This window comes from Saccostrea echinata, unplaced genomic scaffold (genome assembly GCF_033153115.1).
Source record: "Saccostrea echinata isolate AGI-Se365-2 ecotype Australia unplaced genomic scaffold, CSIRO_AGI_Sech_v1 ptg000004l, whole genome shotgun sequence".
NCBI classification, from domain to species: domain Eukaryota; kingdom Metazoa; phylum Mollusca; class Bivalvia; order Ostreida; family Ostreidae; genus Saccostrea; species Saccostrea echinata.
This window is the reverse complement of record NW_026889753.1, coordinates 1,858,810-1,884,758: the sequence shown is the minus strand read 5'-3', so window position 1 is coordinate 1,884,758 and position 25,949 is coordinate 1,858,810. Positions and strand designations below refer to the sequence as shown.

General features: G+C 31.6%; 1 protein-coding gene across 1 annotated transcript; it reads left to right on the top strand.

Moving 5' to 3' along the window:
• Positions 1-6,714: 6,714 nt before the first annotated feature.
• Positions 6,715-25,165, top strand: LOC133178982 (uricase-like). The gene is made up of 8 exons (XM_061313649.1): positions 6,715-6,778; positions 11,345-11,578; positions 12,141-12,257; positions 13,162-13,240; positions 17,020-17,203; positions 18,725-18,848; positions 20,193-20,288; positions 21,080-25,165. The coding sequence occupies exons 1-8, from the start codon at positions 6,731-6,733 to the stop codon at positions 21,152-21,154; spliced, it is 957 nt and encodes a 318-aa protein (XP_061169633.1). The 5' UTR covers positions 6,715-6,730; the 3' UTR covers positions 21,155-25,165.
• Positions 25,166-25,949: the final 784 nt, after the last annotated feature.

Here is a 25,949-nt window from a genome sequence, read left to right as displayed (position 1 = left end):
CCCATGACGTTCCGCACTACTTTGCAGAGCATTATATATGGGTTGACCGAAACCAGACTAGCCCAGCGGTCCCCAGAATCAAGCGACTGCGCATGAACAGTTATTATCCTGAAATAAAGAAATGTCAGTTCAGTGGAAGAATATATAGGGGTCCTGAAAAACAACTCAATTTATAAGGGTATACTAGTAATTATCAAAATATTTAATATTTTTTTTATATCAATAAAACTGAAATTCAATCATCCAACAAATAACTTGAATAGAGTTACTTATTTTTTCAGGTGACAGAAAATACACAATTATTTTGGAGTTTTCATCATTGGTCCGGTTTTAATGACCCAGATTTTCTTAAAACGTGTTATTTAAAGCAACAAAAGCACATTTGAAAGAAGAAATGCTTATAAATAGTTAAAATATAATATTTAGCATCGGAATAATTTATTAATTTATTAGCTTTTTGTACAAAAAAACCCCACTAAATGTTGATACTGCCTTCCAAAAACTTGGAAATCAAATAATTTTCTTCGAGAAAATCTAAAATATTGAGCATTACAGGGCAATTTTACCGCGTATACAAATAAACCTATAACTAACATGACTTGAAAATTTGGGTTCGATTGATAAAGTATTAAGGCAGAAAAATCTCGAATAACCTCGGCCCGGGTTTGCGTACCTTATTTTACCAACACTCGCAGCGAACACCCTGCCACCTAGCGTTATAATGCCGCATTAAATTCACACTACTTGTATTCGTCTCCGTTGAATGCGCTTCATGGTTTGCGTGACTGAATTTACAGTTGTAATAGAGATGATCATAATTATTTATTAAAGAAACTGTATCAATTTAAAAGAAAGAAGAACGTATTTACAAGAATAAAGCAACATAGAAGTAAGGACAAAATGAAGAACGAAAAAAGTTCAAAGTGAAATGTAATAAAGACGAATATGAAAACAATAAAGAGACATATAGTTACAATAATAACAAAGAATAAAGAAGTAGGCAGAATAAGAATAAAAGCAAGATAAATAGACTTTTGGCGGTAATTCCCTTCCATAGACCTTAAGGTCAAGATCTAGTAAATGACTTTAGACTGTCTTTTTGGTGCTAGATCCATTATGACGTCATAATCAGTTTAAACTTTCTTTTTCGCGTACTGTACGGCTCTAATAGAATAATGTAGAAAATAAAGTTTTTTCATAGAATTCAATTTGAAATCATGTGAAAATTAGTCCCGAAACCTATATTCAATTTGAAATTAATTTAAAGAAGAGGATAAGAAGAAACAAATTACCGTTTTCTGAGAGACTGTAGGCAATCTGGATTTATTTCCTTTCTCCAGTAAAGAAAAAACTCCCATATTCATGACTGATTTTTAGCCGGGCTTTGCTGAAAGCAAAGTCCTGGCTGTAGGCATCGTGATCGACTGCCTTACTATAAATAGCACATGTTCAGAAAAGTAAACAAAAAGCCTAACAGCGTCAAAGCAGACGCTTCCGATAAACAAAATAGTCACATTGAAAGACGATACTTAAACAAATATATTTTACATCTCAATCTACGGAATCGTTAATTGATCAATATTTTTGTTTGAGAATTAAATTGTATTTACTTTATTAGGGTAATCGTGATATAACAATTTGTGCACATACGCTACTGAATGCAGATTGTAAGCGAACTATTTTCAATAAGCGCGGGCTTTTCGACAGGTTGCCTATATTTCATATCGTTTTCGTCGATGTTAAGGAGGTTGGATCCTGACATCAAAAGTAATGAGAATTTTTTATCAAGTATATTTTTAGAATTTATACACATAGCTTAATTAAAAATCAAAACAAAAAATTGGGGTCAATGCGCTTCTTTTGGCGCAACAGTCATTTAGTTTGACCTTTTTGCACTGTAAAAACGTCTTACACATAAATCAATTTTTAAAGTTTTTCCTCCGATATTTTTTATTCAAATAAGTTATGGGAACAAACACAGTTTTATTTCATCTTGAATAAACCCATTAAAATTTTTGACAACGAACATTTTTTTAAATTACTCCGCACGTTCAATTATTTGACCTTTTTGCACTCAAAAAATTTCATTTTGCTAGCATTACAAATTTAACAAGCAAAAAACTCATTTAAAAGTAATGACATTTTACTGAATTTAAGAAGAATGATTAAAAGGATCTTGTGTATTCAGAAAAGAAAGTTAAAAGTGGGGGTCTGTGATGTTAATTTTTAGATATTACTAAAAAAAATGCTAATTTTGAGCTTAAATTAGGGCTATTTTTCCTCTTGATTTTCACAATATATTTGATTTATTTATCAAATATGATGATTGAATTCATGACAGTTCATTAAATATATAATTTAGGACCAGTATAAAACAGTTCACTGTTCAAAATAATTCTGTGTGCAGGCTGCATGTAAAAATAGGAATCCAAACTTAACATACTTTAAATACTTCGAAAGAGAAAAAATGATCATTTTCTTCTAAGAAACCTTCCGCCACAAAATATAGTTCCTCACTTAATGCTTTTGGTACCGAATTTAATCATGGAGTTTTAACTGAATATAGTTTATTTGGCATTGTAGAATCCAAATTTATTGTAAGAATTAAAACATTACGCAGATTTTTTTAAATATAGGTTAAAATAAAAATCTGCTCAAAAGCTCAGGAGCGAACCTCGTTAAGTGAGTGGTTATATTCTCTGTTTTGTCTTTCAGCAAATAAATAGATAAGTAAATTGGAGTTTAAAGAATTAATTAATGTGCGTTATGCCTGAATTAGGTCGCCTGGCAATTGTACATGGTGTATCTGGTGTATCTAGTCGGCGATAAAAGGACTGTTTGTTTGAAACTTTAAGAATATCTCTAAAAATATGTGCATTTCTTTAATTATGAATTACATAAATTATTAAACCAATATGAATATAATTTTTTAAAATTAAATTCTAATTCAAATATATCTAAAGAAAAATCAGCAAACCATATGGTTCAACAATCTTTTAAAAAAAAGTTTGGCAATTGACAGACAAACATTTTTTGTAAAAAATTAATTGTTTTCTTAAAAGTTAAAATAAGTGACCTTAAATGTTTAAATTAGTGACATTAAATAAAACAAATGACTTATATATTCTCCTCACTAGCCATATGTTATTGGTAGAATTAAAAAAAAATTGTATGACATTTATTGTTCGTTTACTGATATTATAGTACATTGTATAATTAGTCTGAATTTACGTCCGTGAAGCATGTATAAACAGTAAGCTCACTGACAATGTCGTGATATCTGTAATTGTTTTTTAAAGATCAGTATAGCATTAAGGTGTCTTGAATGGCAAGAAATTTAATGTAATAATGAATTTTAAAAACATCGGTGGTCATTTATCAGATGTAATTTGGTACGATACCGTGTTAATTCCTGCTGATATTTTCAGGGTTGATCTTGTGAAAACGGCTTAACAGGAGACAATTTATTAAATTTTTCCTTTCAAAATAATTGCAAAAAGATGATGATTTTATGATTATATTAACGGCATAAAATAACAGCGAACACCGACTACTTGCAGCAAACAAGTGCGCCGCCATTACGAATTCGTAAAACAAAGAGACAGTTACGGATACTCGTAATTTTCTGAAAAAAAAATGTGTAGGAGGTAGGTCGGGTATAACCGGAAACAAACAAATTTTTTTTAGCCTAATGATATATGTATGTAAAAATCTTACAGTTGTAATACTAGTAATGCTGTAATATTTTCAATATATTACTACTCAATTAAAAAAGTTAAAATTTGAATGCGTTTAAAGAAAAGGGTTTGAAAATACGGTATTACTTCGATAACCCTGAATGCAATTAAAATAACTTTCTCCTTTCTAATAAATAATTTCGAACAAAAATCTTTATGATGGTTAAGATCTTGTGTTTGTTTGTTTGTATGTTGTTTAACGTCCTCTCGAGAATTTTTTCACACATATGGAGACACTACCACTTGCCGGTGGAGAGCTCCAAATTTTGTCCTATACTCGGCACTTACGGCCATTGAGCAGTGAGGGATCTTTTTCGTGCAAGCACCTATTGCGACACGGGACCTCGGTTTATACGGTCTCAACGGAAGGACCGGTCTCCACGTCCCACAGTGGGATTCGAACCCGCAACATAAGGATTAACTCCTTACTTCGCGACTCTAGAGCAGACGCTCTTACCACTGCGCCACGCGAGCGACTAAGATCTTGTGTAAAGGTGATGTAAATGAAGTTCAAAACTATTTGTTTTCTTTCATAATATGAAATAAACAATGCGATTCCATTTGGTTAATATTTTAATTTAATAGTATTAATTTAAATGACTGGGATAAAGATTTATATTCTGTGAAGCATGGAATATAAATAAATAAAAATGTAAACTTTAAGATAGAAATTTCATGTGAATATGTTTATGTATAATTTATAAATTATTTATACCCATTTAACAATCAATTTAGCGTCGAAAAAAATTTTTATGCTTACAAATTCAGATCAAATTTTTAGTGAAAAGTCAATGGTATGTTTTGAATGTGAAAATTTTGTTCGAGACTTCTCACCTTGGATTCATCTCGCATGTGCTCCCAAAGCGCTTTACAGTATATTGAGCGTGCGCGCGCATTCCAAAAAAAGTCTTAAAACACATGCAAGCTGTCAAGGGTGCTGGGAAATAAAAATCGTTTATGTTAATATATAATTAAAAGAAAACAACATATAAAAATGTTCATTAGTCTTTATCTAAGTACAACACATTATAATTTTTCAGAAAAAGTTGGTTAGTCTTTGCTTCAAAACTTCCTGTTCAGAATGAAGAGCCATCTATGTACGAGCCATAAAGACCTGAATACATCATGATTTTCTCAGGCAATGACCATTATGGCCGAACCTGGAACTAGAACTAGACTCATATTCATGTCATAAAGATTAGGTAATTGTAATTTTCGTGCAGCTGGTTTCCTAGAGGACCAAAAATAAAGAATATTTCTTTTCTGATTAATACAGGCATGTAGTATCATTATCAGAAAAAAGGAGAATTGTCCAAACCCGAAAATCCTATTCCGTTGGAGAAGGAGTAGGGGTGGGCTACAACTTACTTTCACATTTCGAATTTCATTAATTCATTACCAAATTGCCGTACTTTTAATATGCTACAATAAAATGATGGTACAATCTAATTAAAATTAGATTATCCATTTTGCTTTTAGTAAATCTGTTCGTCGCTCGTGATAAATACCTGGTTTATATTACGAAGAGTGAGATGAAGGTTCCAATTTAAATTTGATTGCGAAGAGTCAATCAACCTAATAATTCAATGTACATTGTCCATAGTAAAAGTTTATGTTTGAAAAATGGTGACACCCCTAGCTCCTCCAATACTATATATGTGCCTGTATGAATCAGCAAAACCACTCAAAGTGCACTGTTACCATGCATAACCATTGTGAGCTTAATGTTTAGAAAGGTATAAATGTATTTTCATTAAAAATATCACCAAGTCCTATCCTGGGGTCTTAACGTTGGGTTCTGGAACGTAAATTATTGGTAGATGGGTTATTGTTAATCATAATCATACAAACTCTACCTGTTAAATATCAATGGTCAGAAAGAAAGATTTTCAAATATGTACTTATTTAGGATTAGACAATACACTCGAACATATTAAAGCCCGGACCGTTGACGGTAGCTCAGTCAGTAGAGCGCTCGCTCCGTGATCGGGAGGTCGTGAGTTCGAATCTCGGCCGCGACAGACCTAAGTCGATAAAAAATAGGTAGCAACTGTTCCTTCGCCATGCGCTCGGCACTTTGAAGTGAAAGTTGCGGGTCCTTCGGATGAGTCCTTAAAAACCGAGGCCCCGTGTCACGGCAGGCGTTGGCACGATAAAGATCCCTCACTGCTCAATGGCCCTGAGTGCCGAGTAAAGGTCAAAATTTGAAGCCCTTCACCGGTATATGGTGATGTCTCTATATGAGTGAAAGATTCTCGAATGGGACGTAAAACAACATACAATCAATCAATCAATCAATCAATCAATATTAAAGCCCGGCTTTCAGTACTTTCAGTACTTTGATATTAATTTTTCATCAAAAAAGACAGTTTAAAATATGATTTTTCGTCCTGTTTACCTACAAAGTATGCCCCGATACACCTTATTTGACCAAGCTACACTTAAAAAGCATCTTTAAAGGAACTTATTTCTCAAATTTGAGAAATCTGTAGGCTACTTTCATTTACTAGATCTTGACCTTAACACTAATATTTGTTGAATTTCTGATATCAAAAAAATAATTTGGTGATATCAAAAGATCTATTTAAATTTCTGATATTACAAAATGATTTTTTGATATCAGAAATTCGAATTTTTGATATAAAAAAAAATGAATTTCTGATATCAGAAATTCGAATTTTTGATATCAAAATATATTTTCTGATATCAGAAAATTATTTCCCAGATTCTGAGTGAGTAATTACATGTACTCTGTAACTTCAGCTAGACCTATAATTGATTTTAACTTAGAAATAACTTTTTAAACATAAATATATATATATATATATATATATATATATATATATATATATATATATATATATATATATATATATATATATATATATCAATTTAAAAATCATTATCTAGTTGATCCGCTCCCTGGAAATTGAAAGTAGATGACCTTCACTTTGAGAAGTGCAACAGGTTACTTGCAGGTTAAACGATTATGTATGCTTTGTCACGTAAATACGTGTGAATCAAAGTTTCACGGAAAAAAGGTAAGGAAAAGATGTGTTTTGTATAATAAGAGTCAAGGCCTGGTAGGCATGCGTTTCATGTGTTGTTTACAATGTGTTGTTTACTTGGTTAGTTGGTATACAGCACTGAAAAACAGGTAGGCCCTATGGCATGGTTTATTTTGAACTCCTGCGTTTTTTACACGACGTCTTCTTGTGTCGTTCTGAAGTTAACATTGAATGTAGATGAGTGTTACTTGTTTGTTTCAGAATCAAGAACTGTAGATCGAAACAAACACACAAAATTGACAGTGTTAAAATTTAGCATTTATTAATTTATTTCTCATTGTTTATCAGTATCACAAATAGGTTCATTAGACTTACATGTATAGATATGTTGCATATATCTGACAGCAAGTAGAATAACACAAGGTGGATCCGGGATAAACATGGATCGTTATATTGTAGGACTTTTAAGATTTTGAATAAGTATTCAACATTAAGAAGGAGCAGTCAATCAATTTTTTTTTCATATTTTCACTTCCTCATGCCCCTAATACTTTAAAAAGTTGATTTCTGTCTACAATTCTTGCGTACATTTTTACCAAGTGCATACCATATAGTAACTCTGGTTATGAAGATTTTAAAACAAGATTAATTCCCAGTTCACACAGAGAGTTAAATTCGAATTAAACATAAATTACTGCGAATTAAATTTGAACCATGTTCACACAAAAAAATTTACAGCATATTAGTTTATTTCCAATTAATTTACCCTGCATCAAATATTTACTTCTTATCCACTCCAAGTGAGTGCTATGTGAAACCAATTCGAATCAAATATGGGCTTATGCTTACTGGCAAAATGAAGTCACATGCCATATCCCAGTGGTCAGATATAGGTACTTAAATGCTTTTTTGAGTGAAACACAGAGAAAAATTATATTTAAGGAATAGCTGTCTAATTTTTTGGTTTCATGATGTGATCAATCAATTGGCTTGCGTGATAATTTGCATTAATGCCGAAGGTGTTTATGCATGAAATTATCACGTAAGCCAATCGATTGATCATCGTCATGAAACCAAAAAATCTGACAGTTATTCTTTATATTTACATGCTCTTGATTCTGCAAATTCCCGTGCTAATAGCCCCGCTTCTGTCTCTATTTGTCCCGCCCCGCGCGTGATTTTTTTTTTCACCACGCCTTTCAATGAACCAGTAGATTTATGCAGAAATAAAATATTTTTACTATTTGAAATTTTATCTCGGACAAAGACATTGGAAATGTAAATATTAATCAGTAAAATTGTGTACAGACAGTGTGACAATATGTCAGATCACTCAGATGTATATCTGCTAAGTATACATGGTATAGGGAGACATAATTTTCAACTTATGTCATTATTTAATTTGCATTATTTTAATTCACATTGATTTACTGTGAATTAAAGTTTAAAGAGCTTTCGTGTGAAGAGGGTATAAAAGTATGATTGTAAAAATGGCATGTCGATGAGACACTGTGGTCAGAGGTGTACTTTGTTCCTTAGAACTTGTGATGAGGTCTACTTGTGACTAATGAACCTGGTCATGTATTGGTTGACTGAGGCCAAAGGCGGAGGTGAACTAATACCTGACCAAGTCTCTATAGTCATGAGTCACAAGTAGACTGAATTCCAAAGTTTAAATAACTGTTTTATTAAATAATCAGGAATTTTACACCGTTTTTCACACAATAGTTATTGTCTCCATCAAATAGAAACACTCATAATATTTTGTGTAGTAATTTATCATAAAATTATATTTTAACAGTTTCACAACTGTTTAACAAGGTGGAAAATAATATTTATATAATAGTGTTGTACTATTTAGGCATAGTGCATGCAAAGTACAACACTATTGTTATTATTATGCCGACTGTTGTTTAAAAACGACAATATTTTCTCTATTTCCAATGTTTCATCACCTCTTGCATTCATGTTAGTACACCCCTATTATGACGTCACGTTGTGCTACATGTACGTCATAATCTTTTTACTTTAATTTTGAATGTTCCATGCATTAGGTATATGTACAGATAGTTTCAGAGAATTTTAGTCGAGTGAAGGGATAAAATTGCAAGAAACTATTTTAGAAAAATTATTTTGATTATTTTATTTACTCTCTAAGAGTAAAATATTTGAAACTACATTTATATGTATTATAATACACTGCTTTAGATAACGGCGTCTGTGGCGTAATCGGTAGCGCATCAGACTGACAATCTCTGGGTCATGAGTTTGAGCCCCGGCATGGGCTCTGTCGGATTTTTTTCAGAAAAAGAAGCTGTGCACTATTTCGGCATAGTATGCTCACGCTTTATAAATCCTTAGAACACTATGCGAAAATAGTTGAGTATTGATTATATAGAGATAAACTGACAGGAAGCATAATACTGTAAATTCCTTATTTTACGCGAGTACTTAATATCGCAAAAGGGCTCTTAGACGCCAAATCGCGAGAACAATAATTCGCGAATGGACGGTTTACAATGAGATTTAACATTAATTTCAACACCATAAAAATAAAAGCGTGTAATTTTATTTCGCGAGTGGTGCTCCTCGCGTAATTACACGTTAATTAATTCCTCGTGTATATTTAGGAATCTACAGTAGTATAAAACAATAATCATTTACTTATAAAAGAGTTCAGACTCTTCGATACCAATCTGATTAAAATCAGCTGTTCTGATAAGCTACCACTTACGCTACATTTGTGGCGTAGTATGTAGCAAACGTAGCCAAACAAACAGCTGATTTTAATTAGAATGCTTTGATACTGGCGTCCGCATTATTTACGTTGTAATGCTTGAACACATGCAATTTGATTGGTTGATAAAAATATAAGCAAATTTATGGTTGAGAGGGAAAACCTGAATAAACCTCCTGGAACTTCATTTTAAGGTGAACCATCTCTACACCCCAGGAAAGAGAGTCTAGATAAATCAGAGAGCATCAAAATTCCTGATCAGTTAATATTAATATTTCATGTCAAATTTTATCAACTGATCTAATTTGTCTCCTCCTGATCATCAACCCTACACCTTTTCCCTTCCTCATGGTGCCATTTTGCTTGGTGTATTTTTTTTTTTTTAATAACAGCCTTTTAAATAGAAAACTCTAATGTAAATATACAAATCTCTTTAGTATATAAAATTTATTTTGAATCCTACTCTGTTTTATAAGTATATATTAAATAGAGTATTAACTGAACATTAGTTTCAAATTCCTTCCATTACAAAGTATATAGATACCATTTTAAAATGTTAAAATGAAAAACAGACACATCCAGAACTTCAATAAAAGATTTGAAAATGTATTTACATGTATATTTGGTTTGTCAAGCAGAGGTGGATTTAAAGTTTAATCACATATGACAACACAATGAGTTATGACATTCTTAGATACTTGGCCATTGCAGTCTTTTTTAGTAGTACTTAGTTAATTATTGGGGTTGACCTTTGATCTTGTTATTGAAAAATTACACTTTTATATCGTCAGCCTGAGATAAGTAAACTGGACGGAATAACTTCTTAATTTTTAATAATTAAATTTTCCTTTTTTCTTTAATTTACACTGCTCCCTTTCCCAAAGTGAAATGATTTTTAAGGTCAGACGACACGTTCCTCAATAATATATAATTTTCCCCAATAATTTGTCACTGAAGTATTTCTACTTTAACAAGTTTCCTCGCAAAAAATTGAGGCACCTTACCAGGCATTTGTGGAAGGTAACGGAGGATAGTGTTTCCTATATAATCCATTTGGAAAAGACTTGAATTGCTTATATCACAATTTTTCAGTCTTCATTTTTTAAAAGATATTTTAAAAACAGTTTAGAAATAGCAAGATAACAATAATTATAAATATTTTTGGTAAATTACAGAGAGACAAAAAGCAAATATTTGAGGAACGTGTCGTCTGACCTTAATTATCTGTATGCTATTTACAACAAACCTGAACTGTTCTAATAGAGTTTGACTGTCAGATTTGTGATATTTTGACAAGATTATGTCAGTTACTGTACTTTCTACAATTTTAACACACACTGGACAGTATTCTGAATAAAATGAGCATGTAACATTTACAACAGATAACCTTGTTTTTAACAAATTGATTCTAGTAAGAAGAAAATATGCATGCTAAAGACAATAAAGTAATGAACCACAAAATGTAGATATGTACAAATGCACAAACAATTTAAAATTTAATGCATTTATCAAAGTTTATGTTTTACATATAAATATACCAAGTTTATCAGTGTTGTTAGCTGCATTTTACAGCAAAAGGAAATGGTAAGCTGAAATTTTTTTCTTTTTTTTTTCTTGAGATCCAGAAGTATTATCTTGGCTTTTATACACATTCCTTTGTGTTCTTGTTGAATATTTGAACTCGTATACATTAGTAGAGCACCAGTCTTATCATTTCACATGCTGTTATCTGAATTTCCTCATAGTTTTGTGACTTAAAAATGTTAGACTTGTTAAAAAAAAAAATCGTAAATCAATAATCTTATTTTAATTATGCATGATACACTTAATGTTAAAATTTCAACAACAGCTTTATTTTGCAGATGGCTTCAGAATCTGTGGTTCAATCGGAGTTTGTTTACACTGGATACGGGAAGAATTTTGTAAAACTTTTGTACTTGAGGAGAGAAGGAGATATTCATTATGTGAAAGAGCTAGAGGTCAGCACAGAGCTGACCTTGAACAATGTCAAGGACTACACCCATGGAGATAACAGTGACATCATAGCAACAGACTCCCAGAAAAACACTGTCTATGTACTCGCTAGGCAGTATGGGGTAGGTTGGAATGAATTCTCCCCTGTAAACTCATTTGAAAACAGTATACCGTAGTCATTATTTGGTTCATGTTGGTAAAGTTCTATCTGATACAAATCCTGATTTACAGTGGCTGGCATACATGCTAAATGTTGAAAATCTCGAATTTTCAAAAATTGCCCAAGGGCACAGTCAATAATGTTTTTTTATACCTCTCTATTTATTTTTTTTTGACATACATGTATCTTGCGCTAATTTCCTTTATGTAAATTTCCTTTATACTGTCGTTTAAGTCAATTCCATTACTGTCAGACACCAACAAATGCAAATAAGACTTAGCTGATCCCGCCGACTGTGTGACGTATGCGGTTCAATAGCTCATCAACAGGTCCAATATCTCGTTTTGCAGTCAAACATGGATTTTTTTTATGACTATTCAGTAAAATTTTGGAAATGTTTAGATTTTAAGTATAGATTTATATATAAACCAATATTTAAAGGTACATGTATAACAAAAGCCTTTGTTATATTTTGGACTATAAAAAAGCACTATTATTCATAATTATCAATTTGCTTATGGTAGGTAAAAAGCTCAGAAAGATTTGCTTTGCTGCTTTGTGAACATTTTCTGAGAAAGTATCGGCATGTTATAAGGGCAAGAATCCATATTGAAGAAGCACCATGGAAACGCATGGAGATTGTAAGTCTTCAGATCTTGTGCCTATATTTAACTTTGATATAAAGTTAGAACTTGGGTAAATTTTCCAAGATTTCTGAGTTTAGAATTTAAAGAAACTTGCAGTGCAGTTGTTGCTTTAATTATTGTCTCCTGCTTTTGCGAGAAGAGGGGGATATTGATTTGGGTCTGTCTGTTGTCTGTCCCTCATTCTGACTGTATTTGATACTCAAGTTTCAAACTGATATCTCTAAAAGTTTGTTAGCTTTTGCAGTGAAATTTTATGTCCTGACTCTCTATGACTTGAAAAAACCTAGTACGTTAATTTTGAGGTCAAAAGGCCAAGTTAAAGTTTTATATATTGCATAAAATGGCTGCCAAATGATGGCTAAAGATCATTTTGAGTTTAGTTCATTACTCTAACTTAATCCTATTGATTTTGAGGCCAGAAAGAGAAAGGTCAAGGTCACAAATTCATATATGATATGGTTTCCAGATTCACTTCAGCACTGTCTATAAATAAAACATGACACTGTTGATTTTGAGGTGAAAGGTCAAGGTCACAAACTTGTGTATTGCATTTATATTGTTTCTTGATATCTTGGATAACCTGTCCTTAAGCTGGTGACATAAATTCCCTGAATTAGCTTTTTTTGTTTTTATTTGATTTTTTTTAAAATAAGAATTAGCCTCAAGTGCATAATTGGAAAACTTGACCGAATGACATTCTACATGTAGTCTTCTTTTAGAGACTGTCAGTAACAGTTAATATATCCAGAATTCATTAAATACACCTTAAGAAAATTTGCCTTTGCATATACCCTTTGTTTAAGAGCATGATGTTAACACTACGTATTCTCTAACATTATAGCTAGGTTGCTTGATATTTGCTGACAGTTTGATTTTTATTTTGCAATGTTGTATATAGGGAGGACAGCAGCATGTTCACGCTTTTCTATTCAGTCATGAAGCCAAGCATGTTTGTGAAGTAGAAAAGGTTAGAGATGGTATGTATCAAAGTCTGATAAAGAAGGTGTACAGAGCTCTTTTGAACACTTAATTTTGAATATGAATAGATTAGTTTATTAGCTCTACTGGTCAGCATGGTCAGAGACCAGAAGAGCATATGCATTAGTAAGGTGTCTGCTGTGTGTCTGTCCGTCTGTAAACAATTTTTCAAAAAACTACTTCTCCTACAGTTTTGGTGCGATTTCAGTAAGACTTGGTACAAATGTAAACTATACTAAGACCTATTTTTGATTTCAACAAAGGATGTTGCCATGTTTACTAAAAATTTTTTTTGAAATTCTTTCAAAAATAACTCTTCCTACTGTTTTGGTCTGATTTTAATATTAAGACTTAATACACAAGTAAACTATAGTAAGGTACATAATTCTAAGTATCGGTTTTTGATTCTGATTAACAGTGTTGCCATGGTTATTAAAAATAGAAATATCTTTGAAATTCTTTCAAAATGCTACTACTCCTACAGTTTTGGGTCTGATTTGAATAAAGACTTGGTACACAAGTAGATTATACTAAGGCCAAAGTTTTTTTTTCGTTTGGTTTACGATTCCGCCGACCCTAATTTTCACAAATCATGAAATTAAAAATAATGTCTTTTTCCGACATATTTTTCTGGATTTTTCTCAGCTGAACTGGTGGATTTTAAATTTTAGAATGCATCTTAGTCAAATAAGCGCTTATAAATATATGAGACCTTTACAAACATTTAGGTGACCGTAAATAAACACATGTGCTAACCAAAAATGGCGGCTCTGTCATGTAACAAGGTAATTCCTCACTGAAAGCAATTGCACACACTTAAAGAACTTTTTCTGCATGGAAAAGTGAATAAAATCTTGGATAAATGATCCCTTTCTCCAATTGCAATGTCTCAATGGGCTAAATTCATACCGTAATATTGGAGAGTGTGTGCCCAACCCTGATCGACCTAGCAGACACGGATACACCTATAGATAATAAGGATTTATCAGTGCCTTCTCAGGGGCCGAAGTTCGGCCCATTCCCAATTGAAAATGAGTTCAGTTTTTCCCAATTTGGCAGTATTTTTCTCAATTGGTGAACAATGCTTTTATTTTTAATTATCTTGGAAAAAAACTAAGTAAAATTGTCAGATTGTCTGTAATTTTAACTCATTTAGCAAAGCTACAGTCATAACACATGTTTAAAAACGCTGTAAAAACATCGCCAACTTTTAATCCGAATTTCCTCTTTTTTTCTAAAAATGATGATACTGTGTAATTATATAGATTTATTAAGTTATTTCCACCTACTCATTTGATCTGCGAGTTAATGGTAAGGACTTTAGGCATTATTTCAGAGAGAAAAATATATTTTCAATGCATTTATACATATTAAAAGAGGACTTTTAGAAAATGTGTACTTAGTATAATTTTTTGCAGGAGGTTTATAATCTCCAGAAACAGATACTATAATGATCTAAATTGAAATCTCATACACACATGTACATGTACTACCCTAAGTTGTATAAATGCTTTATACTCATTGAAGTCCATTTTACTTTTATTAGTCTATTATTCATAATTGATTTTGTACGAATAAGATGGATCATATTTAATTGTCATTTGGTTGCCCAAATTAGAGTTCGTGCTGAAATGTTAAATGAATTACCCCTGAGTACATGATTTAAGCAACATTTTAAAAAAAAAAATTTGCAATTTCATCAAATAGCCGATAATTTTTTCCCAATTCCCCAAAAATGGTGTTTCCCAAAATAGGCTGATAAATCCATGGATAATAGTTAGTCTAATTTAGTGTTGAGAGATACATCTTAGTTGAAGCAACGTTGACTGGTATTTCACTGGATAAATTCAAATGTGTATAAAACATCTGTTAGTTTATAGAAGTAAATTCAATATACAAATATTTGCAAATTTCATACTCAATTGAGATTAAAGCCCTTTGAATTACTAATAAATAATGAGCATTGCCTACTGTGCAGGTACATAACAAACATTTAAAGAAGGACTTGATTGAGAAATTATTACAGGCTTTTTTGCCACAGGTTGAACATTAAATTTGATAGCTGCATGATCAAATTATTATAACCTTTATTTCAACGTCAATTACTTTTAATATTGTTAAACACTTAAATTGTATTTTTCTTCAATCTAAATTTAACTTGAATTTGGATCCTTATTTTTAGTTTGTGGGGATACCAAGGTTTATAACACATCACATATCACTGAAGAGCACAAAATGTTGAACATCATGAACTAAGCACTGATTGACAAACAAAAATCAGAACAATATGTAAATGAAAATGACATTCAGTCTAAAGTTAGAAATGAATTAAAATTAAATAAAAAGAGTTATGTGACAATAAAATAGACAATAAAACTTAAAAGTACTATTGACGTGTATTATTTTTATTAAAATAAACATTGCTGTTATTTTAAAATGAAATTGTTGAATCCTAAATTATTTTTATTTTTATTTTTCGACCACCCAATGCATTTTTTTGAGACAGAAAATCGTAAACCAAAAAAAATAAAAACTTTGGCCTAAGATGCATGATTCTGTACATCAGTTTTTGATATTTCAGATATCTACAAGCAATGTTGCCATTGTTACTAAAAATAGAAATTTCTGTGAATTTCTTTCAAAACACTACTTCTTTTAAGTTTTTGTTCAATTTATAAGACTTAATTGGTACAAAAGTAGACTACACCAAGATACTGGGACATAATTCTGTATATCAGTTTTTACAATCAGTGTTGCCATGGTTACAAAAATAGAAATAATTCCTACTACTACAGTTTAAATCCAATTTTAGTGAGTTTGTTCACTAGTAGACTTTTCTTACAAGATAAATAATTCTATTTATTGGTTTTTGAGACATTTGATGTTGCCCTGTGTGAGTATAAATAAAAATTTCTTTGAAAATCTTTCAAAAAGTTACTCCTCCTACAGTTTCAGTCAGATTTCAATAAGACTTGCTACACAAATAGACTATACTATGATTACTATTGCAAATAGAAGGGGTGGGATGGAAGGGGGGTGTTAGACAGTAAGATAAGGTAAGTTTATAGAAACATGTATATAACAACTAAGCATTAGGGTGAAAAAATTTAAAGGTGACAAAGGTTATTTGTGACCTGAAGATTAAAGTTCAAGGTCACATGCTCACATCATTTTGCTAAGTTTACATTGACCATTGACCTTGGCCAACTTTCAAAAGTAAGATTCCATTGTAGATGCTTTCATGTTTCTACAACTCTTCATTTAGAAGTTTAAGACTTTAATGAAGAAAAGCTGAAGAACTTAAGATCCATCCCTCTAAGCTGCTGCCATCACTCTGAAGGGAATATGAGTGATAAGTGTTAACTGCACTCAGTGATGATTCTGTGAATTGGCCAAAATATCTGAAATAGTTTGGAAGTTGAGGGGCTGACAAAATATGGGCTTTAGTAAGCCCAAAATAGGTTTAAATGAGGGACAAAAATTGAAGTGTAACAGTTTGTTCAACAACTTTTACATCTTGACCTGGCTGAATGAACCACCACGCCATTGTAAGGAAGTCTCAATCATCCCTGCTTTGTGTTTACCTTACTCGGAGATACACTGTATAAGAAAATGTCTGGATGATGCAGATTAGATCAATTTCATGACGTGTTTATTCCCTCCCAGCCATTCAGCACCCTCTCACTTAAAAACTAATGCAATTAGAATTTATATTCTATAGAATAAAATATTTTAAAAGCAAGGATTGGAAAATAATTTGCTTTAACCTTATTTGCAGAAAAGCCCACAATATGGACAGCCCTGAGTGAGTTGAGGGTTATGAAGACGACCCAGTCAGCCTTTAAAAATTTTGTTTCTGATGAATTCCGTACTCTCCCAGATGCAGATGATAGATTATTCTGTACTGTTGTGCAGTGTAAATGGTGGTACAACACCTCAGATATTGACTTTGAGAGGACATGGTGAGAAGAAAATGTTATACCATAGAGAACAAATGCTATTTTACATGCCTTTCCTACTTATCATAATAAGTGTTATTGAATACCTTCAACCTGGACATAAATATATTTTGGAACTGCAATCCCAAAACACATCTTTAATTTGTGTAGTTAAAGTACAGGTGTGAATACTTAGATAAACTGTAAGTTTTCAGAAACTTGGTAAAATCTTCGAACAAAAAGAAACATTGAAGAAGTCCTATAATAAAGTTAATCTTACCTAAATGTAGACACCAATGGTTCTATAGAAATTGGCTGGATGAGACAAGATTCTGGATTTGACAACATTTTTATGCCCCCGGATCGAAAGATCCCGGGTATATTGTGTTTGTCTGTTTGTCTGTCTGTCTGTTATCAACTTTAACCTTGCCCATAACTTTTGATTGGTTGGAGCTATGACTTTAATATTTCACATGTGTATTCCTTGTGACAAGACCTTTCTTTAGGTACCATTTTGTTTGACCTTTGACCTTGACCTTGGAGTTTGACCCATTTTTGCAAAATTTTATGAGACTTTAACCTTGGCCATAACTTCTGAACAGTTGGTGCTTGGGGTTTCAAACTTCACATGTGTATTCTTTGTGACAAGGCCTTCCTTTGGATACCAACAACTTTGACCTTTTGACCTTGACCTTGGAGTTTGACCTACTTTTGAAAAACTTTAACCTTGGCCATAACTTTTGAACAGTTGGTGCTTGGGGTTTCAAACTTCACATGTGTATTCCTTGTGACAAGACCTTCCTCTGGATATCAACCTCTTTGACCCTTTGACCTTGACCTAGGAGTTTGACCTACTTTTGAAAAACTTTAACCTTGGCCATAACTTTTGAATGGTTGATGCTAGGGCTTTCATACTTCACAAATGTAATCCTTGTGACATCACCTTCCTTTGGATACCAACCACTTTGACCCTTTGACCTTGACATAGGAGTTTGACCTACTTTTGAAAAACTTTAACTTTGGTCATAATTTTTGAATGGTTGGTGCTAGGGCTTTCATACTTTACATATGTAATCCGTGTGACAAGACCTTCCTTTGGATACCAACAACTTTGACCTTGACCTTGATGTTTTACTTACTTTTAAAAGACTTTAACCTTTGCCATAACTTTTGAACAGTTGCAGCTAGGGCTTTCAAATTTAAATTTTTTTATCTTTTGGCCTGGATTTTGACTTGCATTTGAGAAATTTTAACTTTCGCCATAAGCTGCCATACGGGGGCATCGGTGTTTCACAAACACATCTTGTTATCAATTGAATTTAATTTATTGAAAGGAACTGGAATTAAGTTAATATTGATATAAGCAAAATTTCAGAATACTGTATTTGAATTTGAAAAATCGATTAATACAGGTTTGACTGTATTGATAGTACAAACCCCTGTAATATATTTGCTTTATAACATTTAACTCAGATTACAATCAGAGTACAATCAATAATATAGTACATTTTCTACCCTTGTTAAGACATCTTATATTTTTTATAGGGAAGGAGTGAAGAGCATTATTTTGGAAACATTTGCAGGACCAGCTGACCGGGGAGAATACTCACCCTCAGTACAAAATACCCTCTATCTCACTGCGCAGAACATCCTTGCAAAAATGCCAGGGGTAAGTAAAAGCTGTCAGTAATATGGCTACAAACTGTCTTAGCAACTGTCAGTACTGTCCATATCATAGATCTTTTTGTAGTTCATTAAGTTAACTGCTCACATGTTGATGTTCAAATTGTTAAACTTTTATTGTACTAACAAACCCCATGTTGGGGGCTTTAGTGAAAAAAAAGTTTCAAAGTTAGTGGCGAACTAAAATCAATAGCCACTTGCAACTGGCTTTTTCATTCATCATAACTTAAAATCTTCACAATGTGGCATACCTAACCCCTGGCAAATAGATAAAATGCTTATGTCTCGTGAAAATAAAGCTAATCAAAATACATGTATTAGGTAGTAATTTTACATTACTTTTGCTAAACATAAATTTGTCAATATTTTGAACTGTTCTATATATTTGGCTGTCATTTATTTCACTATTTATAGAACTGAGCACTACTGTATAAATGTATATAAATACCAGTAAGCACACTCAAAATATAGCAGATCCTACCTCTTCAACTGTTTAGCCCAATCATAAAGGGCACTTGAGACTTTAACAAATTGAATTGATCTAATTATATGTAAGCATAATCATGAATTAGTGGAGCAGAAGCACTGCAAAAGGCACTTAAATATGATTAATGTTAGAATAAGTATGTATACAGTATTTTAAGGACATACGCAACGTACCTTACCTACTGATAATTTTTCAAGATATTCTTAATTCAAGATTATAGTGCCATTAGATGTCCATATACAAAAAATCAACATACATTACCAGGGGTTTTAAAAAGATATCAATTGATGAAAATTATTGCATAATTCAAAGAAAAATGTATAAAAATTACTAAACATAAATTCTTGATGTTTTGTTTATCCAAACTTGTTTAAGAAGAAGTGTACAACAGAATATATAGACATTAAAATGTACCACACAGTTCTTTTAAGTATTGGAACTCTTCAACTTCAGGGGAAAAGACAATAAAGTTCAAACTACGTTGCTTATGTCCTTAATAGTGCTGGAACAAAGTCTTTAAGACATTATACATGTCAAAGAAGTACGGAACTGTAGATCACCAAATACATGTACTTGCAGCACCTTATTTTCGCGAGATATCATTTGGTATTTATAAGTGAGACATCATTTTCAAGAATTTTGTCAATGATCATTGTTGTAAACAATCTTTTATAAACAAATATACATGATGATGAGAATAAAATTTTTGCAAGCTGATAGTCTTGCATAATTAGGTCAAAATAAAGTTCTTGAGAATAAAAAGTGATTTAGTACCGGGGTATGTCAAATGATGGTTTTTAGAAGAAATATTGAAATTTTTTTAAAGGTATTAATTTCTTTCAGGTTGAAAAGGTGTATATGAATCTTCCAAATGTGCATTATTTTGGAATTGACTTTTCCAAGTTTCCAAAGATTGACTTCATAAAGAATGATGACAATGTAAGTGTATTGTTTCAATTGACAAAATACAGAAAAAAAAATAAAACCACAAAAGATTGATTAAAAAACTTTGAATTGTACTATGATGACCTTTTCATGCATTCTGAAATTTTTCACAGCTACCATAGTTATTATTACAAGGTTTGTTCCTTTTTAGCTCACTTGAGCTTAAGACTCCAGTGAGCTTTACTGATCGAAATGTATCCATTGTCTGACGTTGTTGTAAACTTTTAACACTTTTTACTTCTTCTCCAGAACCTCTGGGCTAATTCCAACCCAACTTGGCACAAAGCATTCTTTGGTGAATGGGATTTAAATTGTTCAATTGAAGGGCCACACCCTCTTGAAAAGGGAGATAATTAAGAAATAGTGAACATAGGGGGTTGTCATTTAAAAATCTTCTTCTCAAGAATCACTGGATCAGAAAAGATGAAACTTATGTGGAAGCTTTTTGACATTGTGCAGGATCAAGTTTGTTCATATAATGGCCCTGGAGGGTAAAGTTGGCCTATAATAGCAGATCAGTGTTTTACATGGAAATATATCTGGAAAGGTGTTTTCAAATCTTCTTCTCAAGAATAGAAGGGTTGTGGTCAGTAGTATTAAACTGCAGTCATCATCAGGCAGTGCAAATAAAAGTTTGTTCAATCCCAATTAAACCTAGCTTGGGCCACAATATGAAGTCTGATTTCTGATGAGGAATAGCAGGGCTTATGTGACTCAGGTGAGCATTGTAGCTCATGGCATCTTGTTTTTGAAGTTGAATATAATGGATATAATTTTCTTTACAGGTCTACATGCCTACTGATAAACCATCAGGAAACATCAATGCTACTATAGCTAGAAAACCTAAAGCAAGACTCTAATCAACAAGCAAACAATGACAAAAAAGTGCTAGTCCAATGAGTGCTAGAGAAATGTTGATACCATAATCAGAATAGTGAACCTGCCCATGTAATTTCTTTCATATTTCTTTCAGTTTTAGTCAATTGAATAGCTTCAGGCAATTTTTTTTAATTTGGTTTTGTTGCAAATCACCTTTTATTTCTTTGTTTCAGTAGTCATTTAAAGATGGGGAAAAAATAAACAGTAAAACAAGTTTTAGCAATCATAGATATTGTGAATGCCTGTTAACAGCAATCTAATTTTTTTTACACAGTACTAGATTTTAATGAATGATTATATGGATGTAACACGTATGGATATGACTAAGCAATTTCAGCAGTAAGTGGTGATTTGCTCTAACCAAGTCTTTTAATTGTGAGGTTTGCAACAATTAACCTTCTCAATTTTCAATTGTTGTACAATTGTTCTGATTCTTCATAAAAATAATGTTTATTTGGGTATAAACCAGTATTACATGAAAGCTTTAAATTGGTAAATGGTGCATTTACAGATATAGTACAATGTATATGCATACTCATAGCTTTGAGTTTGTTGGTGTACATATAATGTACTGATTTGTAGCTTGTTAGTGAAAATTCAAAGGGAAGAAGGACCTTGACCTGAAAAAAATTGTTATTCAATTTTTTTTTTCCAAAATTTTGTATATTACTAATTTAGTATGTCCCATACACCTTAAATCATTTCTTTCATCAGGTTTCTTAGAACACTGCATATAGATCTGGAAAATTGCATGATGCTTTTTAAGACAACTTTAGCAACAACAAACCAAGTTTGCAAAAAAAAAAAAAAAAAATTTCATTCAATATTTGAAAATTTTCATTGAAACTTATAATTAAGTCCTTCATTGAATTGATTAACTTTAAAAACAAAGTTGAAACTTACCTCAGTATTGCACAGGACATCATTAAACAAGACATGAGCATGATTAAAATGTTTACAAATATTTCTCAAGTATGGAAAAACTAACTATGGTGTCACACGTAAGGGATACGTGTATAACTGCCGTACATAAAATTTCTGCTACAGCCACATAAAAATCATTTTTGCGTTCCTCGTTTTTTTTCTGTTGTACTAACAGATCGTGTATGACATCACCGACTTGTTGGACGTGCAATGAAGGGAAACAGAGGAGTGGATCAATCTTTTTCGCTGTTTGTTAATGTTGACAGGAATGTTAAAACTTTTTTAATATTTTTATATAAGATATTGAAGTAAAACAAATAAAAATTTACACAAGTACTGATGATTTAAATAATGTTTTGCACCTACATTATCGGAGACTTATATGACTATGATGTAGTTAAACTGAATCGTGACAATGTGTCCTTCTTCTCCTTAAATTTTATATTTGTTTTGGCTTTAACATTGAGAATTTACATTTACCAAATTTTTTCTTATGATATTGATTGATTTTGTATACATTATATTTTGTTTTGTTTACAAAATGTCCATGATTTAACAATCAGTGTATTGATTATTTCTTATATCTTGCATTTGCTTGCTCAAAAACTGTATATGGTATGGCATAATCTCTTATTTGTGAAATAATGAAATTCCAGGGAGACCAATGGCAAGGGAAGCCTTGTGCTTTTATCTGAATTCCACTTAACATTTGTGAATGTATTTTGACATAGATGTTTTTTAAGACTGTTTGTTTTCCTTTTATTTACATGTACAGTACATAAAAATTACAAGTGCTAGCTGTAAGCAGCAAGTTTATTTTTTGTACATTACAATATATATATGTACATGTAGTTTCTTAAAATTTTATCTGCAAGCCAGTAGATCTAGATCTAAGAATGTATGTTTTATTAACTGAGTGCAAACTGATTATTTTCTTTCACTTGTTTCTTACATGTTGTAGTACTGTAAATCACATTTTATTTGCGAGAACTTATTTTCAGGTAATTTAGTAAAATTTTCTCTACACAAAAAATAAGGTATAGAGAGAGTGTAAGATCTGCATGTAAATTATTACTGTTTAATGAAAGCTAATGGTATTTTGTTGCCGATTTTCAGTAAATATACCAAAGATTATGTTTATTGTATGTAAGCTTATTACCTGGTAATTTTCTTCTACAAACTTTGATACATCTGTGTTTACAGAATCAGAATTGTCTTTAAATTCATATCATGAATTGTTAATAATATACATGTATACATTTTGTCTTCTTCAAATTTATTGACTCGAGGTATAGAAATGTCAGGAATATATATATAATTTTGAAATGAATGAAAATTAATTTAAATGCTATATACCCTTATTTGAATTGTTCAATGCTGTATAATGAAGCTATTAATTAAGAACACATGAGTTGGTCCTTAAGAACTATACACCTATTACCGGTATAAAAGAAACGACTTCTTAATAAAATTTTCTATAAAAGTTTTTATCACAATTTATCTTGATGCCAAATGAAATACAAATCTGTTTTGGGTTTGTTTGTTGTTTTTTTTTGTTTTGAAAAATGAATATTTTCAATGGAAAGTGCAGTTCATATGCAAAACATCACTGTATCTTAAATATCCTTAATACACCTGTAGATATATGTATGTTACTTTTGCCTTTCTCTTTATTAAAATGTCACAAATTGTGAATGCTTGATAAATTAAGATGTTTATATAAATTCTTATATCTTGTGCAAGAATCCACATTTAAGAACCCTCTCTACACTGCACACTAAAGAGTTCTGATTCTATGGTATTTTTCTGTAGTTAGAGTGATCTGCCCTTAGATCTCAATTCCAATAAATTGAAATTTACAGTATATTACTCAACTTGTAATTAATTTAGTATTCTTAACATTTGTAAGAGGCCAAGATAAATTAATTGAACACTTTATATTTGCATGTATTTTCTCCATGGAAGCAAACAATACTGATTTCTGTTCATTGATACTTTGTCGTCTCTTAACATTTTTCCTGGGGGTAAATGCCACATACCGTATATTGAAAATTAGATAGATAAGCTCAATATTTACACCTTTATTCAGTATAATTTTCTCAATGTCTAAAAAACATTTCACACTGGTGTATAGTGGGTCCTTAAGAAAACTGAAAATAGAAATAGTAAGAAAATTGTGTTCCTAGTTCCAGATCACTCAGGTGTCTCTTAAAGGCAGGGAATATTTTCTGTTTTTCATTCCAACTTCTTTTTTTACAAGTATTAGTTATACAATATTATTCAAGTTAAAGGGGCCTGGACACAGTTCCATTGCAGTTTTAGTTTACAATTTTAAATTTCTATTTTTATTCAAAAAATAAACTTAGTTTAATGAATTGAACTAAACATGAAAATCCTTAAAATTCAATGACAAAAATATTCTTCATAACATTATGTCAAACACGTACCTGTGTTTGTAAACATTCATTAATACACAACAAATTTTCCACTTTCTGAAATATTAAGGATAAAATAACTTCATAACAGTTTAAGGATATGTGTCCATCAAATCAGTCCCGAAATTCATAGTTTTAATGATTTCTAGACAAAAGAAGTTTCTAAACATGCTTTTATAATATTTTTGTGTGAAATGCTCGAGCAACATATGTCATTATATTATACTGAAAATTTAGAATACATGTACTAGTATATTAACTTAAATCTGTTTCCAGGCCCCTTCAAGCTTTTATAATCAACGTAAAATGATTGCCAAATAAAAAAAAAATGCCTTATCAATTTAAGAAATTGTTCGTCCTTATGTGGTGGAGGTATTTTCAAGTTTTTTGTTACCATTAGTATACTTCATTTGTTTGATAAATCTGCTTTTGTTTCAGTGTACAGATTTGTCATGATCTGAAATGTTTATCACATGAATTCAGTATTTAGACTTAGTCTATAGTAATAAAGTGTACACAAACTCTATTCTTCAATATTTTTAACACAACAATAGGTTTTTACATAATTTGTTTTTGTTTATCTCCCTTCCTGTATAATATCTGACATAGTACAATAAATGCATAGTTTTTGGAGACATCTTGCACTCTGTGATTTGTATATGAGGATTATAATGTCATTTTACAAGGTGACTTCGAGATTGACATCTTTTATTGGCCACATCATGGTTGCATGAACAAAGATTAATTTTACCAAGAGAAAAGTAAAAATAACACTGTACATACTACGGATGGCTAGTCTCTTTGCAAAGTTATGAACCACTGTGAGTAGGAGAATCAGCTGCTGCACGCTAAGTTATGCAGCAAGGTAATCATTTTTCATCAGTGACCAAATATTCACCATGCTAGACCTTTTGTTTTCTGAATGAGTGTTAAATTGTGATATACTGAAAATGTTCAAAGAAAAAGTAAGAGTTTTGGGTTCATTTACATGCATATTCAAAAGTTTATGCATTTTAATAATAGATATATATCTCAGCATGAAAGCATACTTTTCCAATGAATGAAAAATTAATCTCTATATTATACAAGCAGATTCTGAGTAGCTAAAGACCTACATTGTATGTAGATTAGAATGACTGGAGCAAAGGTCAAGGTGAAAACTGTTGTCATTCAACACTTATATGAAGAGATCTTGGTACTTTTTCTATCTTTAGACTTCATAGTATCCTTCTACAAGGTTTACATCTACAAGTTTTGTGTTTAACTGGTGAAAGGTCAAGGAAAAACAAGAAGTCTTTGAGCCAATGCTCACTAATAATACCCCTGCTCTGATGTAAATACACAAGTTCATTTATGGACAGACACAGGGATAAACAGGAAGTTGACATCAGATTCGTACAAAAATAAATTCCGCCAT